Raw genomic sequence first — 24,104 nt, 5'->3', positions numbered from 1 at the left:
GTAAAATAAAAAAAGAATATTTTTATAAAAGGAGAAATTCTTTTCATGGGACAGCATCTGTTTTTTGAAGGTTATGTTCAAGTTTGGGATTTTTTTTTTTTTATTTAAACAAACTGAACAAGCAGAACTGTGTCCCTGCAACCCTCAAAGAAGGAAAATTTGTGTAACTTTACCTTTGCAAAATCTGGTGTTGTTTTTTTTTAATTGCTTCTGCCCTCTTTTTGTTTTGCTTAAAAAGAAGTGAAACTCCTATCAACTTCTGTTTTTCCCGTTAAAGAAAACAGCCTTTCTCCCCTCATTTTGTTGGGAGGTGAGGTCCACATTAGGACCCCAGAAAGATCAGCTGCCCACTCCTGCTACGGAGGGGGAAAATACCGTATTTTGGTACCAGCAGTTGGAGCAGGGTACTAAACAGTGGTGTTCAAAAGGGGTGAAAAATGGGGGGGGGGGAGACCGTTTGTGACAATTCAAAGGCATCTTATACACATGTAAAATAAGCAAAAGACGTTTTTAAAATTTATTATACCTTTAGCGAGGTCACTTCTTGCACCATGGCAACACCTGTGCAAGTGATGCTATCCTGTATTATTGCACTGTTAGAACCTCCTTCGTAGCAGAAGCTCAATAGGATTATGGTTCTTGCCTCTAAGAGAGCATGTTAGGTATAGCATTTGCTAGAGAAATATATTTCCACTGTGTCTTTACCAGAGCTGGCCATGAGAGGGAGCCAGAGACCATGCTATGAATAGTTTAGTCGTTAAGTTGTGCCAAATCTTCGCCAGACCCTCCTGTCTTCCACTGCCTCCTGGAGTTGGGTCAAATTCATGTAGGTCGCTTCGGTGACACTGTCCAGCCACTTCATCCTCTGTCGTCCCCTTCTCCTCTTGCCTTCACCCTTTCCCAACATCAGGGTCTTTTCCAGGGAGACTTCTCTTCTCATGAGATGGCCAAAGTATTGGAGCCTCAGCTTCAGGATCTGTCCTTCCAGTGAGCACTCAGGGTTGATTTCCTTCAGAATGGATAGGTTTGTTCTCCTTGCAGTCCAGGGGACTCTCAAGAGTCTCCTCCAGCACCACAATTCAAAAGCATCAATTCTTCGGCGGTCAGCTTTCTTTATGGTCCAGCTCTCACTTCCATACATCACTACAGGAAAAACCATAGCTTTGCCTATGCAGACCTTTGTTGGAAAGGTGTTGTGTCTGCTTTTTAAGATGCTGTCGAGGTTTGTCATTGCTTTCCTCCCAAGAAGCAGGCGTCTTTTAATTTCGTGGCTGCTGTCTCCATCTGCAGTGATCATGGAGCCTAAGAATGTAAAATCTGTCACTGCCTCCATATCTTCCCTTTCTATTTGCCAGGAGGTGATGGGACCAGTGGCCATGATCTTAGTTTTTTGATGTTGAGCTTCAGACCTCTTTCACCCTCATTAAGAAGTTCTTTAATCCCTCCTCACTTTCTGCCATCAGAGTGATATCATCTGCATATCGGAGGTTGTTGATATTTCTTCCGGCAATCTTAATTCCGGCTTGGGTTTCTTCCAGTCCAGCCTTTCGCATGATGTATTCTGCATATAAGTTAAACAAGCAGGGAGACAATATACAGCCCTGTTGTATTCCTTTCCCAGAGAAGAACAAAATACAATGCAGTAAAAGCAAGACGGGGGAGGTACAGAATGTGAAGCTAAGGAATCCTTAACAATATTCCTTAATCTACTGTTTCCCACCTCATCTTGCGATCCTGCAGAAATCTATTTGGGTCTGTATTATAATGTGAACTTACTTGGTCTGCGCTACTATTAAAAACCACAAAGCAGAAATAGAACATTTCATTTTTTTGAAGGCTAACAATTGGATTACTATTAGTGATTTAACTGGAAGGCACTACCAATTAGTAGGCATCCTTTAGTCTCGAGAGACTATGATAACGTGCTCTGAATAGAGGACTTGGAACAGCATTTAGTGTGGCTGAGAAGGCCAATTGGAGAGTGACAATCCCTTCCGCACTGAAAACAAATACAAACCTGTCCCCTGTCCAGCTCCCTGATTTTGCTGGTTTCGGGACAGCCTCTTGGCCTCGGCCTGCTGGACAAGGGTCTCTTCAAACTGGGAGAGGCCAGGCTGCACCACCTGCCTCCAGCGGCACGTTAGGGCCTGAAGCTACTTATCTCTCCTATGTGAGACTAAGGTAAAGGTTCTCCATGCCAATTTTTGTCCAGTCGTGTTCAACTCTAGGGCACGGTGCTCATCCCCGTTTCCAAGCCATAGAGCCAGCGTTTTGTCCGAAGACAATCTTCCATGGTCACGTGGCCAGCACGACTAGACACGGAATGCTGTTACCTTCCCACCGAGGTGATACCTATTTATCTACTCACATTTGCATGCTTTTGAACCGCTAGGTTGGTGGGAGCTGGGACAAGTGACGGGGGCTCCCTCCGTCGCATGGATTCGATCTTATGACTGCTTGTCTTCTGACCTTGCAGCACAGAGGCTTCTGCGGTTTAGCCCGCAGCGCCTCCACGTCCCTTTGTGAGACTACAGATACCCAAATTCCCCTTGTGCTCATTTCTACGATCGGCAAACCCAGTTCTGAGACCTTTCTCTCCACCGTTGCCTGCTTTGCCTCAATGACATCCCAAAAGGTCCTCATCCTGGTGGCGTCACCAAAACCCGTCCCGGGTCTCAAAGGTTCTGGCCCTGAAACCTCAGGAAATGGGGATGCTGCTGATGTGAAGGGCCTCTAAATGCTGGTGTCTTGGGCCAAGCGCCAGTTACAGTCCTGGAGGGGCTCCGAACCCTATTCACAAGCCCACGGTCGCCTAGAGCATCCCTACTAGGCTAGCCTGCCACCCTGAAATGCAATATATCAGATTGGCTGAGCTGCCACCAGCCCAAAGGGAAGATTTGGTCATCGTTGTAGAAAAGGATGTGTGGGACTCTTTTCTCTGGCAGCGTCTCCATCCTCTTAAAAAAAGTTGACCCACCAGTGAGGTTGGGAAGAGTACCCTAAATGAAGATCTCTCAGGAAGCATCCCCTGCTTATCTATTTATCTATTTTTCTATTCATTTATTTATACACCACCTTTTCTCCTAAAGGATCCAAGGCAGCTTAACAGTACTCAAAGAAACAAAGTTAAAAGCTAAGTAATGAATTATTACTACATCTATAAAAGAAGTATTAAACAGGTCTCACATTAAAACAGGGCAATAATGGAAGCAAGTAAAACACAAAATAAAATGAACCCTTTAAAAAAAATCCCCTTGGTCAGCGGGTCCTTTAAAGGAAAGCCTGCCTGAAAAGAAAGGTCTTTGCCTGCTTGCAGAAGGACATCAGAGAAGGGGGCCAAGCTGGCCTCCAGTGGGAGGGAGTTCCACAGTCTAAAGGAGCAGCCACAGAGAAGGCCCCGTGTCCCCACCAAGTGGACCTATGGAGGTGATGGGACCGAGAGAAGTGATGATCTTAAGAGCAGGCTCATAAAGGGAACATGTTCTGGGATCTCACCCCATTCTGTCTTTCTTTCTGTCAAGGAATGTCTCTCTGGATATTTTGATTTCCTTCCTAACATCTCCCTAGAAAAGAAACAGGAAACCTGGTTGTTGTGGGTTTTTTGGGCTCTTTGGCTGTGTTCTGAAGGTTGTTCTTCCTAACATTTCGCCAGTCTCTGTGGCCGGCATCTTCAGAGGACAGCACAGACCATTAGATCCCCATCACACATATGCAACCATTAGATCCCGGCCGTGAAAGCCTTCATGAATACATTAAACAGGAAACTTTTCTTTTCTTTTTCTTTTTAATATATTTTATTTTTCCAAAACAAATACATTGTTGTATTGTTGTAACAGAAAACCTTTGTAAGCTGTGCGGGTGTCTATGGGTCTGTGTGGGGTCTATGCCAGACCTGGGCAAAGTGCGGCCCGAGGGCCACATACGGCCCGTGAGCCGCTCCTGTCCAGCCCGTGGACAGTTTTGAACATCAAAACTATTTATAACTTTTTGTCTAAAGTTGATCAGTTGCTTGCCTTTAACATACTACAAAAAACTCTTTAGTATTTGTGAAGATTAACAAGTTTAAAATAAAAGCAATTATAACATCACTGTTTTGTTCGATTTTTAAGTAAAGTTGGTTTGGCCCCCGTACACAGTTCAGATTTGTCATATAGCCCCCCTATACAAATTAATTGCCCACCCCTGGTTTATGCAATAATCACACTATTCTCCCTTTGGGGCCCTGCACATGGATAACACTTTTTTCCATGAGAGGAAAATCCGTGAGGCTGGGATACAGTTGGAGGGATCGGACGGTTGGAGGCACTAAGGAGCTCCCGTTTGAATTGGTTGTTGAGGGTTTTTCGGGCTCTTTGGCCGTGTTCTGAAGATTGTTCTTCCCGTTTGAATTGATTGCAAAACCAGCCATTAAGAAATGGTTGAATTAGCATCCGAAGCCGGCCGTTGCGTCTGTGGATTAGCTGGCAGCCTGGCAGGTCATGGGATTTTAAATCAGCCGATGAAGTCTGGGCACAGCCAAAGGGAGGGTGATAAACCTGGAAAATGCCACGTTTGTGACTAAGACCGAAGGCCTGGGTCTCTACGTAGCCTCTGCTCCTGGGTTATTTCTGGTGTCAACCCCTTTCCTTCCCCTTGCTCAAGGATAGTGTCAAGGCTGCAGTGGCCAAAAAGTCCTGGGCTGCTCCTCTGCCTTTAAAAAGACACTTGGCCAGTAGAAATAGCCAGCTGAAGCATGGGATAGAGATAAGACATTATCTTCCATTGACTTGTTTTTAGAGTCAGGAGGGATAACCTCCAAAGGTACAGTAATTACACAGACCTAATCTTAGCCGTTGGAAAACGGCCATTGTGCCCTTCCCCACCCCCAAATATATTTTTTTCCTGTTTAAAAAAAGGACTGGAAAAAGCCCCCTTATGCTCTCTAGTGGACAGATTTGGGAATGCAGGAGAACACCTTCCACGCCCCCTGGAGGACAGTTTTTGCACAAACTTTAAAAAAAATAATTTTTGGAATTGAGATGTAGGTTGGCTAGCTAGAGGCCATGTATGGGCCCTGAGGGACCACAGACTGCATTGTATTCAGTCCTGTCTTATAGACCAACACATTGTCATTGAGTTACAATTCGAGTGCTCTCTGCCTTACTTGGGTTCACAGGCATGTTTCCTGTTCTCTTGATACTGCTCTTTTCTAAATAAGCACTGGAAACTCAATAAACCTTGCAAGAACCTGACATTTTAAATCAAACAGCAAAACCTACTCAGAGCCTCCTCAATATGGATGCTACTAAGAACACATACATGCACACAGATCATAAAATAATTTATGTTGGAAGGGGCCTCAAAGGTCATCAAGATCAACCCCCTGCTCAAGGCAGGAATCCAAATCAAGGCAGATAGGACGGAGGGTTGTCCAGTTTTCTCTTGAATGCCTCCAGCTCTGGAGCGCTCACCACCTCCCAAGGTAATAGAACGGAATAACACTTTATTGCCATTGCATGTGCAACGAAATCATCAGAGTGTAATCCAGACAGTCACTCATCACTCATTCAGCTAAAACTCCATGTAAACTCCTTACAAATTCCATCATAATGCAGCGGTATCAAAATACATTCACATGCAACCTTACAATAAGTCAGATTAAATCTTAACTGAATTTAGCAGATTTAATGGGTTCCATTGTCATACTACTCTAACAGTTAGGAATTTTTTTTCCTGCTCATAAAGGACCAATTACTACTCCAGGAAAAAAGAAGCTCATTACTTATCCACTTCTCTCATATATATACAGTGGTGCCCCGCATAGCGAAGTTAATCCGTTCGTTTAATGCGTTCCAAATGGGCCCAAAACTCACCGTTCTCCGATGTTTTTCCATGTTCCGGCGGCCATTTTTGGTGTTCCGGCGGCCATTTTTGGTGTCCCGGCGGCCATTTTGGAACCACCGAACAGCTGATCCCCCATCGTAATGCGAGCATGCCCTCGCATTAGCGATGGGGAAATCCGCATCGCAATGCGGATTCATCGTTCAACGGTGCGCTCGTTATGCGAGGCATTACTGTATTAATATTTTTCCTCTTCCATTGTCAGTTAACCTGAGGTTTGATTCTCTGCCTGCAAACATGGGAAACCAAGGATTTCCTGCAACTTCAGAGGACGCCTCAAGACCATATGAAGAGTGCATTTCCTAACCCAACTAGCTTGGTGCCTCCTTTTTATTTTTAAGGAGCCCCTATTATGAATTTCATTTTGCTTCTGATTTTTCATGGTCATCCACGGCATCTGCAGCTTTCCCCCCGGTTGCCTCTTCCACTTCCCCGTTCTTTTGTTACTGGTGCTGTTTTTAAAGAATTTGGGATAGGTTGCGTAAATCATGGCCATCATTATTATTATTTAGTTTAAGAGACTTGTTTCTGTGATACAATACTAGTCAATGTTTATATAATTGTGATTGACTGTGTTTGGCATTTTTGAAGAATACTAATAATAATTTGAAAACTGCAAAGCTGGAGGGGATCCTATGAATCATTGGGCCCAACCAGTTCAAGTTCAGAAAACTAACTTTTCCAGGGATTTCACCAGACATTGCTCACCCCTGGTCAAGCATATCTATATTTTTAATCCTAGAGGGCTAGAAACCTGTTCGTAGATTAAATGCTGGCACCGGATGCTTGGTTTTTCCCTTCCTCCTATGAAGTTACAGCAGACGTATGACTCCGCTTTTGCCCAGTGTCGTTCTTCTGCCAAGTTTGTGCTATTTCGTTTGACGTCCCCCTTGTCTGCAAGCAGATCCACAAGGAGAACCCATGGTTATCACTGCAGGGGGGTCACTAATGCCTCATCGCGTAGGTATTGACCTGGATACATGAGTGGATTATCTCTCACTGTCTAGAACTCGCAGTACAATAGCCGGTACAATTATAGCGACAAATCATCGCAGTTTCCGAGGACAAGAGCCTGCATTTTGCAAAATTTCGTCAGGGATCCCCACCTTCTTGACAACTCCAGGTCTAGAAAATTAAACTTAAAAAACAACAAATCCGTTCTCCTGACTGCATGCATCTTTCGCTCCTGCAGGTCTCCAGGCACTGACTGCCCATGAGTTTATCCAGGAGTCATGGTGATTCTACGGCAGGTAAGTGGCCCCTGTCCACGCTCCGTTTTAAAACCGCACGGATTTCAAAATGTTGCCCCAGGGGGCTTAAAGAGGACGCCGAGGGGGGTGGGTGCAGCTTGGCTATTTTTATGCGGCTCCCCTTTCTGGAAGAGAGATGATGGCAGTCTTGTACCCATCAGCATTAGTCCTTGATTGGCTTAAAGGGAATCGTTAGGGCTGTGTTCTGTGGATTAACGAACAGAGGCTGTGTTGGACATCATGTCATCGGTTGGTCACACATATGCATATTTTGCAACTGATTTCAGAGGAAAGTGCTGGCGAGACTGGAGTTACACATTTAGCAATCTACTTGGATGAAAATGTAACCGGGAGCGACAGAGGTGTGAGCAGAGAGAGAGAGAGAGAGAGAGAGAGAGAGAGAGAGAGAGAGAGAGAGAGAGAGAGAGAGAGAGAGAGAGAGAGAGAGAGAGAGAGAGAGACACACACACACACACACACACACACACACACACACACACACACACACACACACACACACACACACACACACACACACACACACACACACACACACACACACACACACACACACACACACACACACACACCAAGAGAGAGTTATAGGAATAAATAAAAGAGGAACTTTTCAACAGGCTGGGAAGTTGACCCAAGTTTTGTTTTGACATAAGAATTCCGTGTCAAGGGTCCTCAGGGTCTCGCCCCTGCCCTTTCTACTATTTTGTTTGGAACATTTAAAGAAAATGAGATATTGTTAAGGAAGGGTGAATGGCTGAGAGCTTGGCGTATCATCTTTAGTGATGGGCAAATTGATCGTGGCAACCCTATTTCAGATAAACAAAGGAGAGAGGAAAGAACAGGGAGGGGGGATTGTAAACCGTTGTCTCGGAAAATACATGATGCTGATGATCTCTACGCTTCAGGACCGCTTGTTCCTGCCGGCGGTTTCAATTCCAGACCAGGGAAATGGCTAAATCTGGAGATAAGAATGCAAAGTTCTGAAATGGTCTAGGATGGCTTTGTTGGTTTGGGTGAACCGATGCAAAACAGGATCGGGCCCGTTGCCCCTTTAATGGTTCCGCAGATGAAAACATCATCCTTCACAGCTGCCGCATACGCAGGTGCCGTAGGATGCTGGAAATAGCAGCACTGAATTTCCCCCGCATAGCACCAAGATAAGGGTTTTGTACTGTTCTTTTTGAGTTTTGTACTGTTTTTTTTTGAGTCAGCACCAAAATGGCATTCCGAAAGGTCTTCATAAATACCATGGAAAGAAACGGAGACCTCGAGAAGGTGAACGTGTGAGAAAGCAAAACTTGACAGGTTTGTCTTTCTTGAAGCGGAGGAAGAGCCATAATGGGTCTCCCCTAAACGGATACCCAAGCCAAGGGGCACCCATTTCTCACCCACTCTGCCCTGAGGAGGAGGAGGAAAAAGAGGTGTCCCCCGCTAAAAGAAATAAAGTCTGTGCTGATCCCCCCAAAAACTGGCAGTATAGCTCAGTGCATTCAGCATCGGGGGAAATGGGAAGCCACTTCTGAGTCCTTTCTACCAGGAAACCTCTGGAAAGGTTTGCCGTTAAGTTTAATCAACGGCACCTGCATTTTTAGCCCAAAAAACGGGTGGGGTGAGCTGGCCCAGAGGATTTATCTATGTATTCTATATTTTTAATACTCATCCGTAGGTTTGCTTCCAAATTTTGGTGCCTTCTAATTCCCCCCGACAAAGCCCCAGTCACCCTGCTTTAGTTGTAACCTTAGGTCAAGGTATACTGTTCCTTATCATGGAGGTTCAATTTATCTAAAGGGCTGGAACCCAGAAGAACATAGGAAGTTACCCTATATCGAGTTAAACCCTTGGTCCGTTTAGCTCCATATCGTCCACACTGATGGGCACCAACTAAAGTGCAGAGTTTCACAGCTATACACAGAACATTTGTGTTGAGTGGAGGTGGAGGCTGGTGGCCCAGGGGTCAGTGGGGCAGTTAAACCAAACCAAGATACTGTCCCGACATTGCCAGGATTATTGAGCCATAATGCCGGACCCCTGAACCCAAAAATAGGTTCAGCACCACCTTCCGTAGCTCCTTTAAAGTTCGGATGAAAACTCAGAGCGGCCTAGCCAGCCTTACAGGCGCAAGAGCTACCAGCCTCCACAGCTGACAACCTTTGGATCCTGCATGATGTTTAATTTCCCCCATCGGGCATCAGACAGGAAAGCGCTTTCTGGAGAGTCAGCTTTACAAGCATCATCTCTCAGTGGACGGGGGGGGGGGCTCCTCATAAATCAGGTGTACAAGCAAGCTCGTCCCCCACTTCTGTCTCATCCAGCCTCAGCTCCCTCCCAATAGCAATAAAGAGGCAGGAAAACAGACCTGTGAGGACCAAACGGATGGTCAATTTGCATATAGATGGGAACGTAAATCACCGGGGTCTGCTCATTAGCTGCCGTTGGTGAAAGACACTTGGCATTTTAATGACGCGGAGCACCAAATCCCTCCCCACCAAATGAATTTATGAAGTAATTAATGCCGCCATGGTAACGGTGGCTGGCCAATGGAAGTCCAGGGGGCAGCAGAACACTATGATGTGCGAGTTCATCATGGAGGGTGGGGTGCGAGGTTCTTCGCTAAGCTTTTGGGGGGGTCCTTTGAATGTGAAACATAGACTTTGTCCGTTGGTTCAAAATGCTGTAGATGGACTATTGACTGAGGTTGGTTACGGAGCATCTGTTTCCCCAATGACAGCATCTTCACTGGTTGATGGGAACATAGCCCAGTTCAAAGTACTGGTTATGACTTATAAAGCCCATATGTATAGGATGGGACCAGCCCCATCCTTTACATATGGCTTGGCTCCCGGCCATATGATATTTTTCTATCTGTCCCTAACCCTTCTGGGCTCTTAGGATCTTCTGGAGAGGTTCTCCTCTCAGGGCCTGACCATTCCAGGTACATTTGATGGGATAGAAGGAAGAGGGTCTCCTTGGTGGCTTCCCCCAGCTATGGGGTGCCCAGCTATGGGGTGCCATCAGGGGTAGCCTCTCTCTCTCTCTCTCTCTCTCTCTCTCTCTCTCTCTCTCTCCTGTCCTTTTGATGACAAGTGAAAACCTTTAATCTCAGAGCAACAACATGGGGTAATAGAGCACAGATTGGATCGCTTGTGAAGTGGTCCAAAGAGATCTATTTCCCAGCGCTCACATGACATGTGGGGAAAGGTGCTTCGGTCCGACCCTGTTCTGGACCAGCTTGAGGGCTCCTACTTTTTTTGATTCGGTCTGGAGCGATTCCCCAGCAGACGGAAAGGTCTCCCTTTAAGGGAGATTAACACCAACCTGTCGGGTGTGATGATGCGTGCACCTTGCAGCCGTCTAATCACACCCTCAGAAAGGCTTTTAAGATCTAATGTTAAGGGGGTTTTGATCCCTTGCGTTTGCTGTTTTATGTTATTTTTAATGTCTTTTAAAATATGTTTACAATTCGTTTTTAGTCTGTTTCGCTGGTCCTCTATTTAATCTTTTTAAGAAAGTGGTTTAATTTATTTTGTTTTGAATTCTTGTTTGTTTTGAATCTGTGTGAGCTCCCTTGCGTCCCTTCGCTAGGAGAAAAACACCCTAAAAACTGAAATCGAGCAATCAGTCCTGAACCGACTCACAACACTTTGCTGAAACAAGGCAAAATATTATTTCCCCCACCCATTGCAATGGCCCTGCCCATCTTAACAAACAATGGCTCAATTCCATGGCTGTGTGCATGGGAGTGACCCAGTATAATACCTACCAGGGCCACAAAGCCCAGCTCCATCCTATACAATGGCTCTCCTTTCCTGTCTCGGCTGCAAAGCACAGATTGCTTCTGTGCAGCAGTTTTTCTCAAGAGTTTAGTTTCTATGCAAAAGCTTCTGGGACTTTCCATTGCCTCACAGTGATCGTCACTGATAGGGATAGCTGTAAAAGAAGCTTAGGGCTCTCTAACACAGCCATTCTGAACCTTTTTTTTTTTTTTTTGGCCAGAGTCCTGAACACAATAGGAAAGAAATACCGTAGGGCCCTCCCTTATCTGCGGGATCAGTATCCACTGATCCATTTATCCAGTGCCTGAAAATACTAAATAAAAAACCTCAGAAATACATATTGATATGCATTTTTAGAGTGTATTTACCAGAACAGCGTTCCATGTCTAGTCGCGCTGGCCACGTGACCACGGAAACTGTCTTTGGACAAACGCTGGCTCTATGGCTTGGAAACGGGGATGAGCACTGCGCCCTAGAGTCGGACACGAATGGACTAAAGGTCAAGGGGAACCTTTACCTTTATCAGAACTGGACACTAGAGGTAGCCACACAATGTATAGTGTTCAATACTTCCACGTTTTTTGGCATCGGGGGGGGCTTGAAACCGCTCCCCTGAGATTATTGCAGCCTACTATATAGGCTAGCGATGGCGAACCCGTGGCATGCATGCCACAGCTGGCATGCAGAGCCCTCTCTGTGGGCACGTGAGCCGTAAGTCGCTGGATCGCTACCCCGGGCAGCCAAACCTGAGGAGGCGGCTACTGCCGCAGTGCTAGTGCCCCGACAGACGGCAGGCCAGGATCTAGAGCAGCTGATGTGGGCGGTGGTGGGTCAGCCGAGCTATAGGTAGTGGTGGGGTTGGGCACGACCAGAGGTGGATCCAGAGTGGGGTCTGGAGGCACCTCCATGCCCGGGATTCCTCCTTCTGCCGCCACTTCCACCGCTGCCACCTGCCGCCCGCTGGGTTGTGTTTTGTTTGTTTGTTTGTTTTTGCAGTTTGGGCACACTCGGGCTCAAAAAGATTGGCCATTCCTGATATAGGCAAAATCAGGATTGTATCAGTTGCATCACAAATCAGATCAAGTGGTGTGTGAGGAATCGTTTCCAGTCTGTGGCCCCCTTCAAATGGGCTGGGAGGATCCCAGACCATCGGTCTTGTCCGGCCTGCTGCCTTTTAGGTCCTTGAGCAGCATTTTATGGACTTCTAGTCGAGAATATTCTGAGATACATTTTATATCTCTCCTTACTGCATTATTCTATGGTTAGTTAAAGTAAAGGTTCCCCTTGACATTTAGTCCAGTCGTGTCCGACTCTAGGGGGTGGTGCTCATCCCCGTCTCCAAGCCGTAGAGCCAGCATTTGTCTGTAGACAGTTTCCGTGGTCACGTGGCCAGCACGATTAGACACGGAACGCCGTGACCTTCCCACCAAGGTGGTACTGTACCTATTTATCAACTCACCTTTTTACATGCTTTCGAACTGCTAGGTTGGCAGAAGCTGGAACAAGCGACAGGAGCTGACTCCATCGCGTGGATCCGATCTTACGAACTATTATTCTTATTCTATGGTTGTGGAACCTCAAATATTAATCAAGGACGGACCACAGGACTGATTGTTAAGTGGTTCTTTAGACCAGTGGTTCTTAACCTTTGTTACTCAGGTGTTTTTGAACTGCAACTCACGGAAACCCCAGCCAGCAGTGCTGATGGTGAAGGCTTCTGGGAGTTGCAGTCCAAAAACATCTGAGTAACAAAGGCTAAGAACCAGTGCTTTAGACCAGTGGTTCTTAACCTTTTTGAAAGAAACGCCCCCTTGAGCCATTGAGGAAGTTATCATCGCCCCCCTCCCCACAGTGATATTTTATTTGTTTGTTTGTTTGTTTGTTTGTTTGTTTGTTTGTTTGTTTGTTTAAGACACTTAAATCCAATGACCCCTGAAAACAAAATTAAATTCCAAGAAAATGAAATGCCCCCAAAAAGTAACATTTAATGATTTAGTTGCAAGTGAATTTTAAGACGCAAAAAGAAATATAAAAAGGGCATAAAAACAAATTCAGGAACTAAAAATTTCAAGACAAAAAGTCTGAAACTAAATTAAAATTGGAGGAAAATATATATTCATGCACAATGTAAAAAGGCTGCACCCATCTTCACAGGTTTGGCTTGCTCCAGCGCCCCCCTACCGCCCCCTTCTGCTCCAGCGCCCCCACACCGCCCCTTTTCGTTCTACCGCCCCCCTGAAAAATGAAATTGCCCCCTGGGGGGCATTATCGCCCAGGTTAAGAACCACTGCTTTAGACCACCCTTTCTCCAAATATGATTTTATTTTCACAATGCCTTTTTTTTCCTCACAAGCAACCCTTCGAGGTAGACGAAGAGACATTGATTTTAGACTAGAGTGATAGCCCGTGTTTCCTCCCTGATACCCAGGATCTGATTTCTCACCCGCACCCCAGTCATTTCATCCACACGCCTGAGAGATAACCAGTGGCCCAAGCCCATCCGATAAGCTTCAATGAGGGTTTGACTCCGCATCTCTTCCTGTCCCTTATCAGGATCCGGCTCTCCATCACAAAGGTGAGGGAGGTGAGATGCTGCTGGACTCCAATTCCCATCAACCCCGGATCCTATGGGAAGATAGGATCACACATTCCCTACACATTGGGGGGGGGGGGGTTTGAAGAGAAAATAAAAATAAAAAAATAAGCAAGACAAAAACATTGCGGCATCTTACAAGTCTATTTGAATGTGAGTTTTTGTGGACAAGTCTGAGGAGGGGATCAGCCAAGCTCTCCCAAGGCCCAGTCCCATAAAAGGAAGGGCGGAGTTTCCTTTTTTTTATTACAATACCCAGAAACCCCGCAGCTATCATGGTTGGGGATTCTGGAAATTGTAATCGAAAAAGTGGATTTTTCTCCCATCCCTGCCCATTCCAGTGACCTAACCAGTACACAGCATGTAACCTGTGACGGGTGGCCAAGCCTCCTTGCTCATACAGGTTACCATCAGCTCACAGGGCCAGTCGTCCTGCAGGCCTGGCCAAAGTGCATCCTTGTGCGTGTGAAGTCCGATGAAAGCCTTCAGCTTTGCTCCTGCTGATTCCACCAGCTCAGAAACAAGAGGGAGGGTTTGCCAACACACTGGCCTTCTTGTGCAGCCAGGCTGAATGGAATGTCGACGATTTATGGGCTGTGCCCAAAAAAGAAAGGAATCTGATTTTACTTCCTAGTCCTGTTCCCCCCCCCCCCCCCGCCAAATTCTGCTCGCTGGATCACAAGGGATTGTTTCACAAGCCGCAGAACTTGGTTTCTCCATAGAGTCACTGCAGGGCAAAAATGTAGGTCTTTAGGTTTCGAAGGAGGTATGGTGGCACTATTTTAATGCGTGTTAAATTAGGGACGTGGTGGCGCTGCGGATTAAACCGCAGAAGCCTCTGTGGTACTATATAAGACCAGCCATTGTAAGAATCCAGGCGACGGAGGCAGCTCCCGTCACTTGTCCCAGCTCCTGCCAACCTAGCTCTTCGAAAGCATGTAAAAATGTGAGTAGATAAATAGGTACCACCTCGGTGGGAAGGTCATGGCGTTCCGTGTTTAGTCACGTTGGCCACGTGACCATGGAAACTCTACGGACAAACGCTGGCTCTACAGATTGAAATTGGGAATGAGCACCACACCCTAGAGTTGGACACAACTGGACTAAATGTCAGGGGGAACTTTTACCTATGGTGGCACCTATGTTTTTGCAACCCAGCACTGTCCACCTATAGACCATCCACTTTCTGCAACCATCTTTTTGCGTGATTTGGTGCCAGCACAGGGCCCTGGGAAAAACTGATTCCTGGCAGTTTGCTGTCGTAAATACAAATTCTTCGTAAATGGTGATGCTGCTGAATTGCACCCCACATTAATACAAGCTGTGCAGTTTATAATAATTGTATGCCATCAAATTCACTATGATTTATGATGACCCATTCCAGGGTTTTCTAGGTAATGAATATAGTATCATAGAATAATGAAGTTGGAAGGAGCCTACAAGGCCATCAAAAGTCAACCCCCCTGCTCAAAGCAGGAATCCCAGTCAAAGCAGTTCCAGCCGCTGGTTGTCCAATTTTCTCTTGAATGCCTCCAGCATTGGAGCACTCACCACCTCCCAAGGTCATAGAATGATAGAATCGTCGTAGGGTTGGAAGGGACCTTGGAGGTCTTCTAGTCCAACCCCTTGCCCAAGGAAAGAGACCTCATACCACCCTGGACCTCATACCATCCCGGATAGACGGCTGTCCAATCTTTTCTTGAAAACCTCCAGCAATGGGGCACCCACAACATCAGGTGGCAAGCTGTTCCACTGCTTAATGGTAATTGGTTCTATTGTCGGACTGCTCTAACAGCTAAGAAGTTTTTCCTGATATTCAACCATAATCTGGCCTCTAGTAGCTTGAGCCCATGATTACGTGTCCTGCATTTTGGGATGATCGAGAACCGATCCTGTCTCTCCTCTGTATGCCTACCTTCCAAGTGTCTGAAAAATGCTATCCTATCTCCCCTTCATGTAGGTCTTCAGGTTTCCAAGCAGATATAAGAGCATCTACGCTTTTGCAACCTAGCACCATCCACCTGAAGCTGGTCTTATAACTGCATTTTCTTTATATTGCTGTCAGGATAGGGCCCAGAGAGAAAATAGAATAATTCCAGGCAGTTTGCTGTCGCAAACACAATTTCTTCATAAATTGTGATGCTACTGAATTGCACGCCACATTAATACACACTGTGCAGTTTAGAATAATTGTATGCCATCTAGTTGATTCTGATTTATGAGGACCCTTTCCAGGGTTTCCTACATAGAGAACATGCAGAAGTGGTTTACCTTTCCCTTCTTCTGAGGGTGCTCTAGGACTTTGCCGCTTGCCCAAGGCTACACAGGCTGGCTCTTCTCCCAGGATAATCTTTCACATTCTTCTCATGTGTCATCATTGCACTGCAAGAGTTTGCTGTCCCACGCCCCGCCTCAGAAACAGAACATGTTTTCCTAATGTGAAGATTTCCCCCCATTGACTGAAGTAGGGTACATAATACATGTCTCATAGCTGCTGTTGTTGTTTAGTCATTACGTCGTGTCCGACTCTTCGTGACCCCATGGACCAGAGCACGCCAGGCCCTCCTGTCTCCCACTGCCTCCCGGAATTGGGTCAGATTCATGTTGGTAGCGCTGACCTTTCAGATCATTTTTCTTCCTTACGTTCATGTAAGAGTGGGCAGACCCAATTCAGATCAGGGCCGCCACTTGTGAAGGAGAGAGGTTTTAAAAGCATTATTTCAGCTGATGTTCATTCAAAATGCGCCAGTAATTTGGAAGCTCTGGGGAAGAGGAGCCTCCATTAGCCGTACGGGGTGAATTCTGAGATAAAATTGGGGTGGTAGAGAATGTTTAAGTGACCCCCCCTCTTGTGTGCAGAAGCCCTGATCCAAGTTGAATCTTTGTGCTTTTCCTTAAAAACAAGAAAGAAAGAAAGTGATCCAAAGCTGCATTTAACACAGAACTTTGTTTACTTTTGAGCTATCCTCCTAGGAGGTTTGCGAACAGAAGTGAGGCCGTTGTATTTCTGATGGTTGGGCTTTGAATTTGTTGTGCATCTGGTGTGAAAGGCTGCATGCTTTCAGCCATTCTCAGGGGGTCCAAATGGGCCCCTGGGTGACCATGGCACATTCAAAATGGGCCACATACTAGAAACCATTCTTCATACACTATCTTATAAGATTCGTGATGTGACTTATACATTCCTGGTTCAGCTTATATTTCTTTCACATTGTGTTAATCAATCAAACAAACAAAAAACCAGGTTGCGAATGGCCAATTTAAAAGGAAGAAGCTGATCTGATCTGATGCTGAATTTACAGGCTCTCCAGACATCTCTACTTTTTGAAGTGCATTTTCAGTGGGGTGCATTCTTACTGACTTTAAGGGCTTGAACACATGTGCCAAAAGAACACCGGTTATACTAATTTTGCTGTTATATAGATGGTTTCAAAGTCTTCCATTCACACAACACACGGTTGATTCATTTTTCCTGGCAATCAGTTTATTTCCTCCTCGCTGGGGGTTTGTTTTAAAATGTACTGATCATGTATCGATGCAATTCATTTCGGTTCTGCCCATGTGAACGTTGCTGTTGATTTATTTACTTTGTGAAGGGTTCGGGGTTTTGGGTGCTGTGGCCACTTGATGGCCACTGTGCTTGTACCCTTTTAATATATGTACAGTGGTGCCTCGCATAGCGAACGCTTCGTTATGCAATGAAACCGCACAACGAGGGGTCCCGGGCCATCGCTGGAGCGTTCGCTCAGCGATGGCCCCTATGGGCTTTTTTCGCTATGCGATGATCACGCGGACGCGATCAAAGCATAGCGAACTGCTGATCGGTGGTTCCAAAATGGCCGCCGCTAAAACAAAATGGCGACCGCTGTTTTGCCTCGCTAACGAGGCATCCAAAATGGCCGCCGCTATGGAGGAAACTCGCAGAACGGTGAGTTTTAAGTCCATAGGAATGTATTAAATCAGTTTTAATACGTTCCTATGGGCTTTCCGCCGAAGAATTGATGCCTTTGAATTGTGGTGCTGGAGGAGGCTCTTGAGAATCCCCTGGACTGCAAGGAGAACAAACCTATCAGTTCTAAAGGAAATCAACCCTGAATGCTCACTTGAAGGACAGATCCTGAAGCTGAGGCTCCAGTACTTTGGCCATCTCATGAGAAGAAAAGAGTCCTTGGAAAAAACCTTGATGTTAGGAAGGTGTGATGGCAAGAGGAGAAGGGGACGACCGAGGATGAGATGGCTGGACAGTGTCTGCGAAGCAACCAACATGAACCTGACACAACTCCGGGAGGCAGTGGAAGACAGGAGGGCCTGGCGTGTTCTGGTCCATGGGGTCACGAAGAGTCGGACACGACTAAACGACTAAACACACATGGGCTTTTTTGTTTCACTTAATGATGGATTCGCTGAGCGAGGGTTAATCCGGAACGGATTAACCTCGCTAAGCGAGGCACCACTGTATATTTAAAAGACATTTCAGTAAATCGCTTGCTGTAGCAGCTGCTGCCACAAAGACAAGAATACACTGCTCAAAAGGAGACAGCTTCCCCCTTTTCCCTTGCAGGTGGGGAAAAACAGTTTGAACAGAGAAACGGCCATTTCCTGATTGGAATTCTTTTTGGGGGGGGAGAAAGAGGTGTCGGTATTTATCGCTGTATTGATAACATTTTTAAAAGAATCCTAAAAAAAAACAAGGTGGTCAGGCTATCATTGCCCCAGAATCATCACGATAAAAGTACTGGTTTAAAATACTTGCCCGGTGTAGTCTGCTAAAGTGGTTCAAGTAGCTGGAAATGAAAATATTAATTTTTTTAACAGCAATGTGAACCTACCCAGCGATATAAATACCACATGCCAACTTTAAAATGTTATTGATTCCAAAAAAGGGGTGAGAAGAGCACAATGCTTTTGGTACATGTGATCAAGCCCTGATATGAGATAGCGTGCATTCGTTGTAAAATAATAGCTGTTTATGGCCGTAGATTGAATGGAAAATGGATACGGTTGACCTTTATTACCGCGTGCATGGAGCTACCCTCTAAGTTGCTAATTTAGCAGGATTTCTTTTCTAGAAGTAAGGAACGGTAATATTTGCCACTGGCTGCCTGTTGTCTCTCACAGTTGCTTGTACCAGTCGGAAGTGTTAAATATTACCAGGAGGGTGTGCTGGAACATCAAAGATCGTCTTCTGCCCTTCGGTAGGAACCAGAAAGTGAGAAACAGCAGAGCCGCTGGTAGACATTTTTGCAGTCAAGGCACTTTTTCCTGCCGATGGCATGTTAAAGAAACAAGCCCACACCAAGGAAAGGAAGGAGCAGAATGTGGTGCGCACCCCCAGAGAAAGAGAAACTTTTTGCTTTCGAGGCAAGTGAGATATTTAAGGAGTGGTTTTACCAGCCCTCAAGTTTCCATGATCAAGTGGGAATTCAAACTCAGGTCTTCTGAGTACTAGTCCATCACAGTATCCACCACACTGAGTATCCAGAGATAAAGTGCTGCCTCTCATTCATAAGTCTATACTTTTTGCATCTAGAGCTTCTAGGATAGCAGGGCCTCCCAATAATGAAACATATGGTGGTGGTTGTTATGTACCATCAAGTTGTCTTTGACTTATGAATGAACAACCTTCGGAATGTCCCGTCCTCAACTGCCCTAATTCAATTCTTGCCATCTCAAGCATGGGACTTCTTTTAAGAAGTCAATCCATCTCATATTTGGTCTTCCTCTTTTCCTGCTGCCTTCCACCTTCCCCAGTTTCCTGGAGACATCCAAGATCAAAGCATTGGCACCAGCTCGATTTGATCCTCACTAGACATTCTAGCCTTCCTAGTATTACGATCACACGCAGTTACCAGAGTGCTGATTGCGATACTGATCACTTCCTGGTGTGTAGTAGAGTAAAACTGCGAACAAAGAGATTGTATCACACGAAAAAGGAAGGAAGACCATGTATTGCCATCAACGAGATTCGCAATCAAAGAAAAGTGGAGGAATTTGCCCAAGCGCTTGAGGAAACCCTCCCAGGCCCGGCTGATGCAAATGCACCTGAACGATGGGAACATTTCAAGGATGCTGTTTATAACACCCCCTTGTCCACCTTTGGCAAGAAGACCAAAAAGATGGCAGACTGCTTCGAAGCCAATTTGGAGGAGCTGATGCTAGCCATCGAGGATAAGAGCTCTAGCAGCATACAACGCCTGTCCTAGCGAATACAACTTGCAGGCACTTCAACTTGCTCATAGCAAAGTCCAAGAAGCTGTCAGAAGATGTTCTAACGATTATTGGCTTCAGCTCTGCTCTCAGATACAGACAGCAGCAGACACAGGTGACCTCAAGGGAATTTATGATGGCATCAAGCAGGCTTTAGGTCCAATACAGAAGAAATCTGGTCCCTTGAAGTCTGCTACAGGCGTGATCATCCAGGACCGAGCACAGCAGATGGACCGCTGGGTGCAGCACTACTCTGAGCTATATTCCGGAGAGAATGTAGTAACCGAAGAGGCATTAAACAACATTGAGTGCCTGCCTGTCTTGGAAGAGTTGGAGAGTGAACCAACCTTAGCAGAAATAAAAGCGGCCCTGGCATTTGGGAAGAATAACATCCCTGCTGAAGTGCTGTAAAGAGATTATCACCACCGAGCTGTATGAACTCTTTTGTCTTTGCTGGAGGGAAGGTGGAGTACCACAGGACATGAAGGATGCAAACATTGTCACATTGTATAAGAACAAAGGAGACAGGGGCGACTGCAATAACTACCGTGGCATCTCTTCTTAGAGTTGTAGGGAAGCTGCTTGCCCATGTTGTGCTGAAGAGGCTCCAGGTGCTTGCAGACAGGGTCTATCCAGAATCACAGTGCGGATTTCGAGCTAATAGATCCACCATTGACATGGTATTCTCCCTCCAACAGCTGCAGGGGAAATGGAGGGAACAACAACAGCCATTCTTTGTGGCCTTCATAGATCTCACAAAGGCCTTTGATTTGGTTAGCAGGGAGGGCTTTTTTAAAATACTTCCCAAGATTGGATGTCCACCTCGACTCCTTAACATCATCAGGTCCTTCCATGAGGATATGAAGGGCACTGTAGTTTTTGATGGCTCAACATCGGATCCCTTTGACATTCGAAGCAGAGTAAAACAAGGCTGTGTCCTCGCGTCGACCCTGTTTGGGATCTCTTTTTTTGCTGTCATGCTGAAGCAGGCCTTTGGAACTGCAACATAAGGTGTCTATCTCCGGACTAGATCAGATGGAAATCTCTTTAAGCTTTCAAGACTGAGATTGAGGCTTCTAGCATTACTGCTCACAATACATTGTGAAGCTGCTCTGTCTTTCCTAGAGCTTGCTGGAAGCTTCTTCTTCTTTTTGCACCACAACTAGATGCTGGGGATTCTGGGAGTTGTAGTCTTTTAAAAATAGGAGTGGTAGTCCTAAAAATTTAAAATTTCCAAGGTCTGGTCTTTCCCTGCTTAAGATGTTGCCTGAATAAGAAAAAAAATGGAAGACGTGGTGTGAGACGGCCGTACTGTCTGGGGATTTGGGGTTTTGTAGTCCAGAAATAACATTTAAGACATAAGACATAAGAAATTTATTTGTCATTGCGCTCACAAGTGGGTGCAACGAAATGAGGTGCTCTTCCCCAAGGTAAAACTGGAAAACACTACAAAAAAAAGTTAAAATATACACAACTTTCACCATCCAAATATAGATACCCCGTTTTCTCTCAGCAATTAAAATCCACCAAAAACCTATGGCCCCACATTTAAACTCAATACTGCACTTGGGTAAAAACTGTTCTTGAATCTGCTTGTCCTTGCTTTCAATACCCTGAATCTCCTTCCTGATGGTAATAGTTTAAAGAGCTGATATCCCGGATGAGAGGAGTCTTTCAGTATGTTAGATATCTTTCTCTTACATCTGCTCTTATACAATTCTTCCAAAGAGGGGAGTGAACAGCCAATGATGTTTTGGGCCGTCTTAATCACCCTTTGAATTGCCTTTTTCTCTGCCACTGTGCAGCTCGTGAACCATACACAGAGACAGTAGGATAATATGCTCTCAATCGAACTCCGATAGAAGGTGATTAACAAACTCTCAGTCAATTGTTGCTTTCTAAGAATCCTTAGAAAATACAACCGTTGTTGTGCCTTCCTGATTAACGCAGCGGTGTTTGCACTCCAAGTCAGGTCATTTGTTATGATAGTCCCAAGAAACTTACATTCAACCACCTGTTCCACACAAACTCCATCTATATACAGTGGCTGAATGTCTGCTCTTTTTTTCCTATAGTCCACTATGAATTCCTTGGTTTTTTGGATGTTAAATAAAAGATTGTTTTTTTTGCACCAGCGGGATAGCTGTAATACCTCGTCCCGATACGCAGACTCATCATCCCCAGAGATAAGTCCTACTAGTGTAGTATCGTCTGCAAATTTGATAATCCTATTACTGGGATGGTTATTGGTGCAATCCGATGAATAAATGGAGAACAGTAGTGGACTAAGGACACAGCCTTGTGGAGTGCCAGTGCTGAGTATCTTGTCAGTAGAGATGTAGTCATTCAGTTTAACCCTTTGTGGACGATTTGTTAAAAAATCCAAAATCCACAGACAGATAGAATCTGGAAAATCAAGATCTTTAAGTTTGTCTATTAATCTGTGGGGTATAATGGTGTTAAAAGCAGAGCTAAAGTCCGCAAACAGCATTCTTACATAATTCCCTTGTGTTTCCAAGTGGGATAAAGCCATATCAAAGCATTATTATTATGTCTGCACTTGTAGACATTCTCATCTCATATCACTTCATCTGCCAGGACTCCAGAATTTGGAACCTTTGGAGTTGTAGTTTGATGAGGTAATTAGAAGCCTTGAGAAAAGAAAAAAAACTCTCACTCTGCAGCACCCTCTATCTCCTAGGACATTGGAAAACAGTGATGGATGAACACCATGTTCTTCTTTTGAGGCACGTCTCTGTGTGTGTAGCGGTACACGTTGTTTGTTTGTTTGTTTATAAAACCATTTCTATCAGCCTCTTGAACCTAACAACCCCCCCCCAAACGAAAGCCTGCAATTAAAACTAATAACGATCAATGGACAGAGTCTGAGAACATCAAAGCAAAAAAGGATTCATAACAGAAACAAAACAGCAGGGATTCCTCCCAAGCCAAAGGGAAACAAACATGTCTTGAAAGCCAGGGGCCGGCCCTGTCATTAGACAGAGTTCAGCAACAGAATTTGGGTGTGTTTACCTTTCCCCGTAAGAGACATGGTGGCGCTGCGGGTTAAACCGCAGAAGCCTCTGGGCTGCAAGGTCAGAAGACCTGCAGTCGTAAGATCAAATCCATGCAACGGAGGGAGCTCCTGTCGCTCGTCCCAGCTCCTGCCAACCTAGCCATTCGAAAGGATGCAAATACAAGTAGATAAATAGGTACCAGCTCGGTGGGAAGGTCACGGCATTCTGTGTCTAGTCGCGCTGGCCACGTGACCACGGAAACAGTCTTCGGACAAACGCTGGCTCTACGGCTTGAAACAGGGATGAGCACCGCGCCCTAGAGTTGGACATGACTGGACTAAATGTCAAGGGGAATCTTTACCCTACCTTTCCCTGTTAACCAGACAAATTCAGTATCTCTACATCGCAAGCACAATCCAGTCCAACAGAGATGATGGCAGCTTCTTGTGATGATCAGACATCTTAGGACGACATACACACAAGCTGTCGGAGAACTGGGGGAAGTCTATCTGTGCCTCTGCCTCGATTGGATGGGATTACAGGAAACGTGCAACGAGACCCCCCCCCCCATTTCTTACACCCAGACAGTGATGAGGATACAGGACTAAAACCACGAGCCAAAATTCAGCGGGTTGCAGCTGGAGCATTCTAGGCTCCCAGCGGTGTTCAGCAAAACCTCTGGCCTGCTACAGAGTAAGCGAAGATCGCCCTTCCAGGAAAAAACTAGGGTTATACTCATGCAGAGAGGTGCCAGAAAATATCTCTGGTGCAAGTGTGGAAAATGCTGCAGCCGTCATAAAATACACTTATTCCTTGAATGGTACAGGTCCAAGCAGCTCGGTTTGGATCATGCACAGGTTTTATGTCAAGAAATAAGGTAAAGGTAAAGGTTCCCCTTGACAATTTTTGTCCAGTCCTGTTCGACTCTAGGGGGCGGTGCTCATCCCCGTTTCCAAGCCATAGAGCCAGCGTTTGTCTGAAGACAATCTTCCGTGATCACATGGCCAGTGCGACTTAGACACAGAACGCTGTTACCTTCCCACCGAGGTGGTCCCTATTGATCTACTTGCATTTGCATGCTTTTGAACCGCTAGGTTGGCGGGAGCTGGGACAAGCGACAGGCGCTCACTCCAATCGTGTGGATTCGATCTTACGACTGCTAGGTCTTCTGACCCTGCAGCACAGGCTTCTGCAGTTTAGCCCACAGCGCCACCACGTCCCTAGTCAAGAAATAAACATTTCAATAAATAAAAAATATTCAATAAATAGATATTTGATCAATATCGTGCTCCTGTTTGTCACCAGGGTGTGTCCGGAGAAAGGTGGATCTCAGACTTACTCTGTGTGTGTGTGTGTGTGTGTGTGT

The 24,104-nt window shown here is 45.6% G+C and overlaps 1 protein-coding gene across 2 annotated transcripts in view; it reads left to right on the top strand.

The window, feature by feature from the left end:
- MYO7A (myosin VIIA) overlaps positions 1-24,104 on the top strand; it is a 148,117-nt gene that overhangs the window by 8,515 nt on the left and 115,498 nt on the right. For both annotated transcript variants that reach the window (XM_078390211.1, XM_072993470.2), the window contains exon 2: positions 7,073-7,130. In XM_078390211.1, the coding sequence (XP_078246337.1) occupies positions 7,113-7,130 (18 nt within the window). In that variant the 5' untranslated portion in view covers positions 7,073-7,112. The remainder of the gene's footprint in view (positions 1-7,072; positions 7,131-24,104) is intronic.

The sequence above is a fragment of the Pogona vitticeps genome, chromosome 3 (genome assembly GCF_051106095.1).
Source record: "Pogona vitticeps strain Pit_001003342236 chromosome 3, PviZW2.1, whole genome shotgun sequence".
Classification (NCBI taxonomy): domain Eukaryota; kingdom Metazoa; phylum Chordata; class Lepidosauria; order Squamata; family Agamidae; genus Pogona; species Pogona vitticeps.
This window is presented reverse-complemented; position numbering and strand designations above follow the sequence as displayed.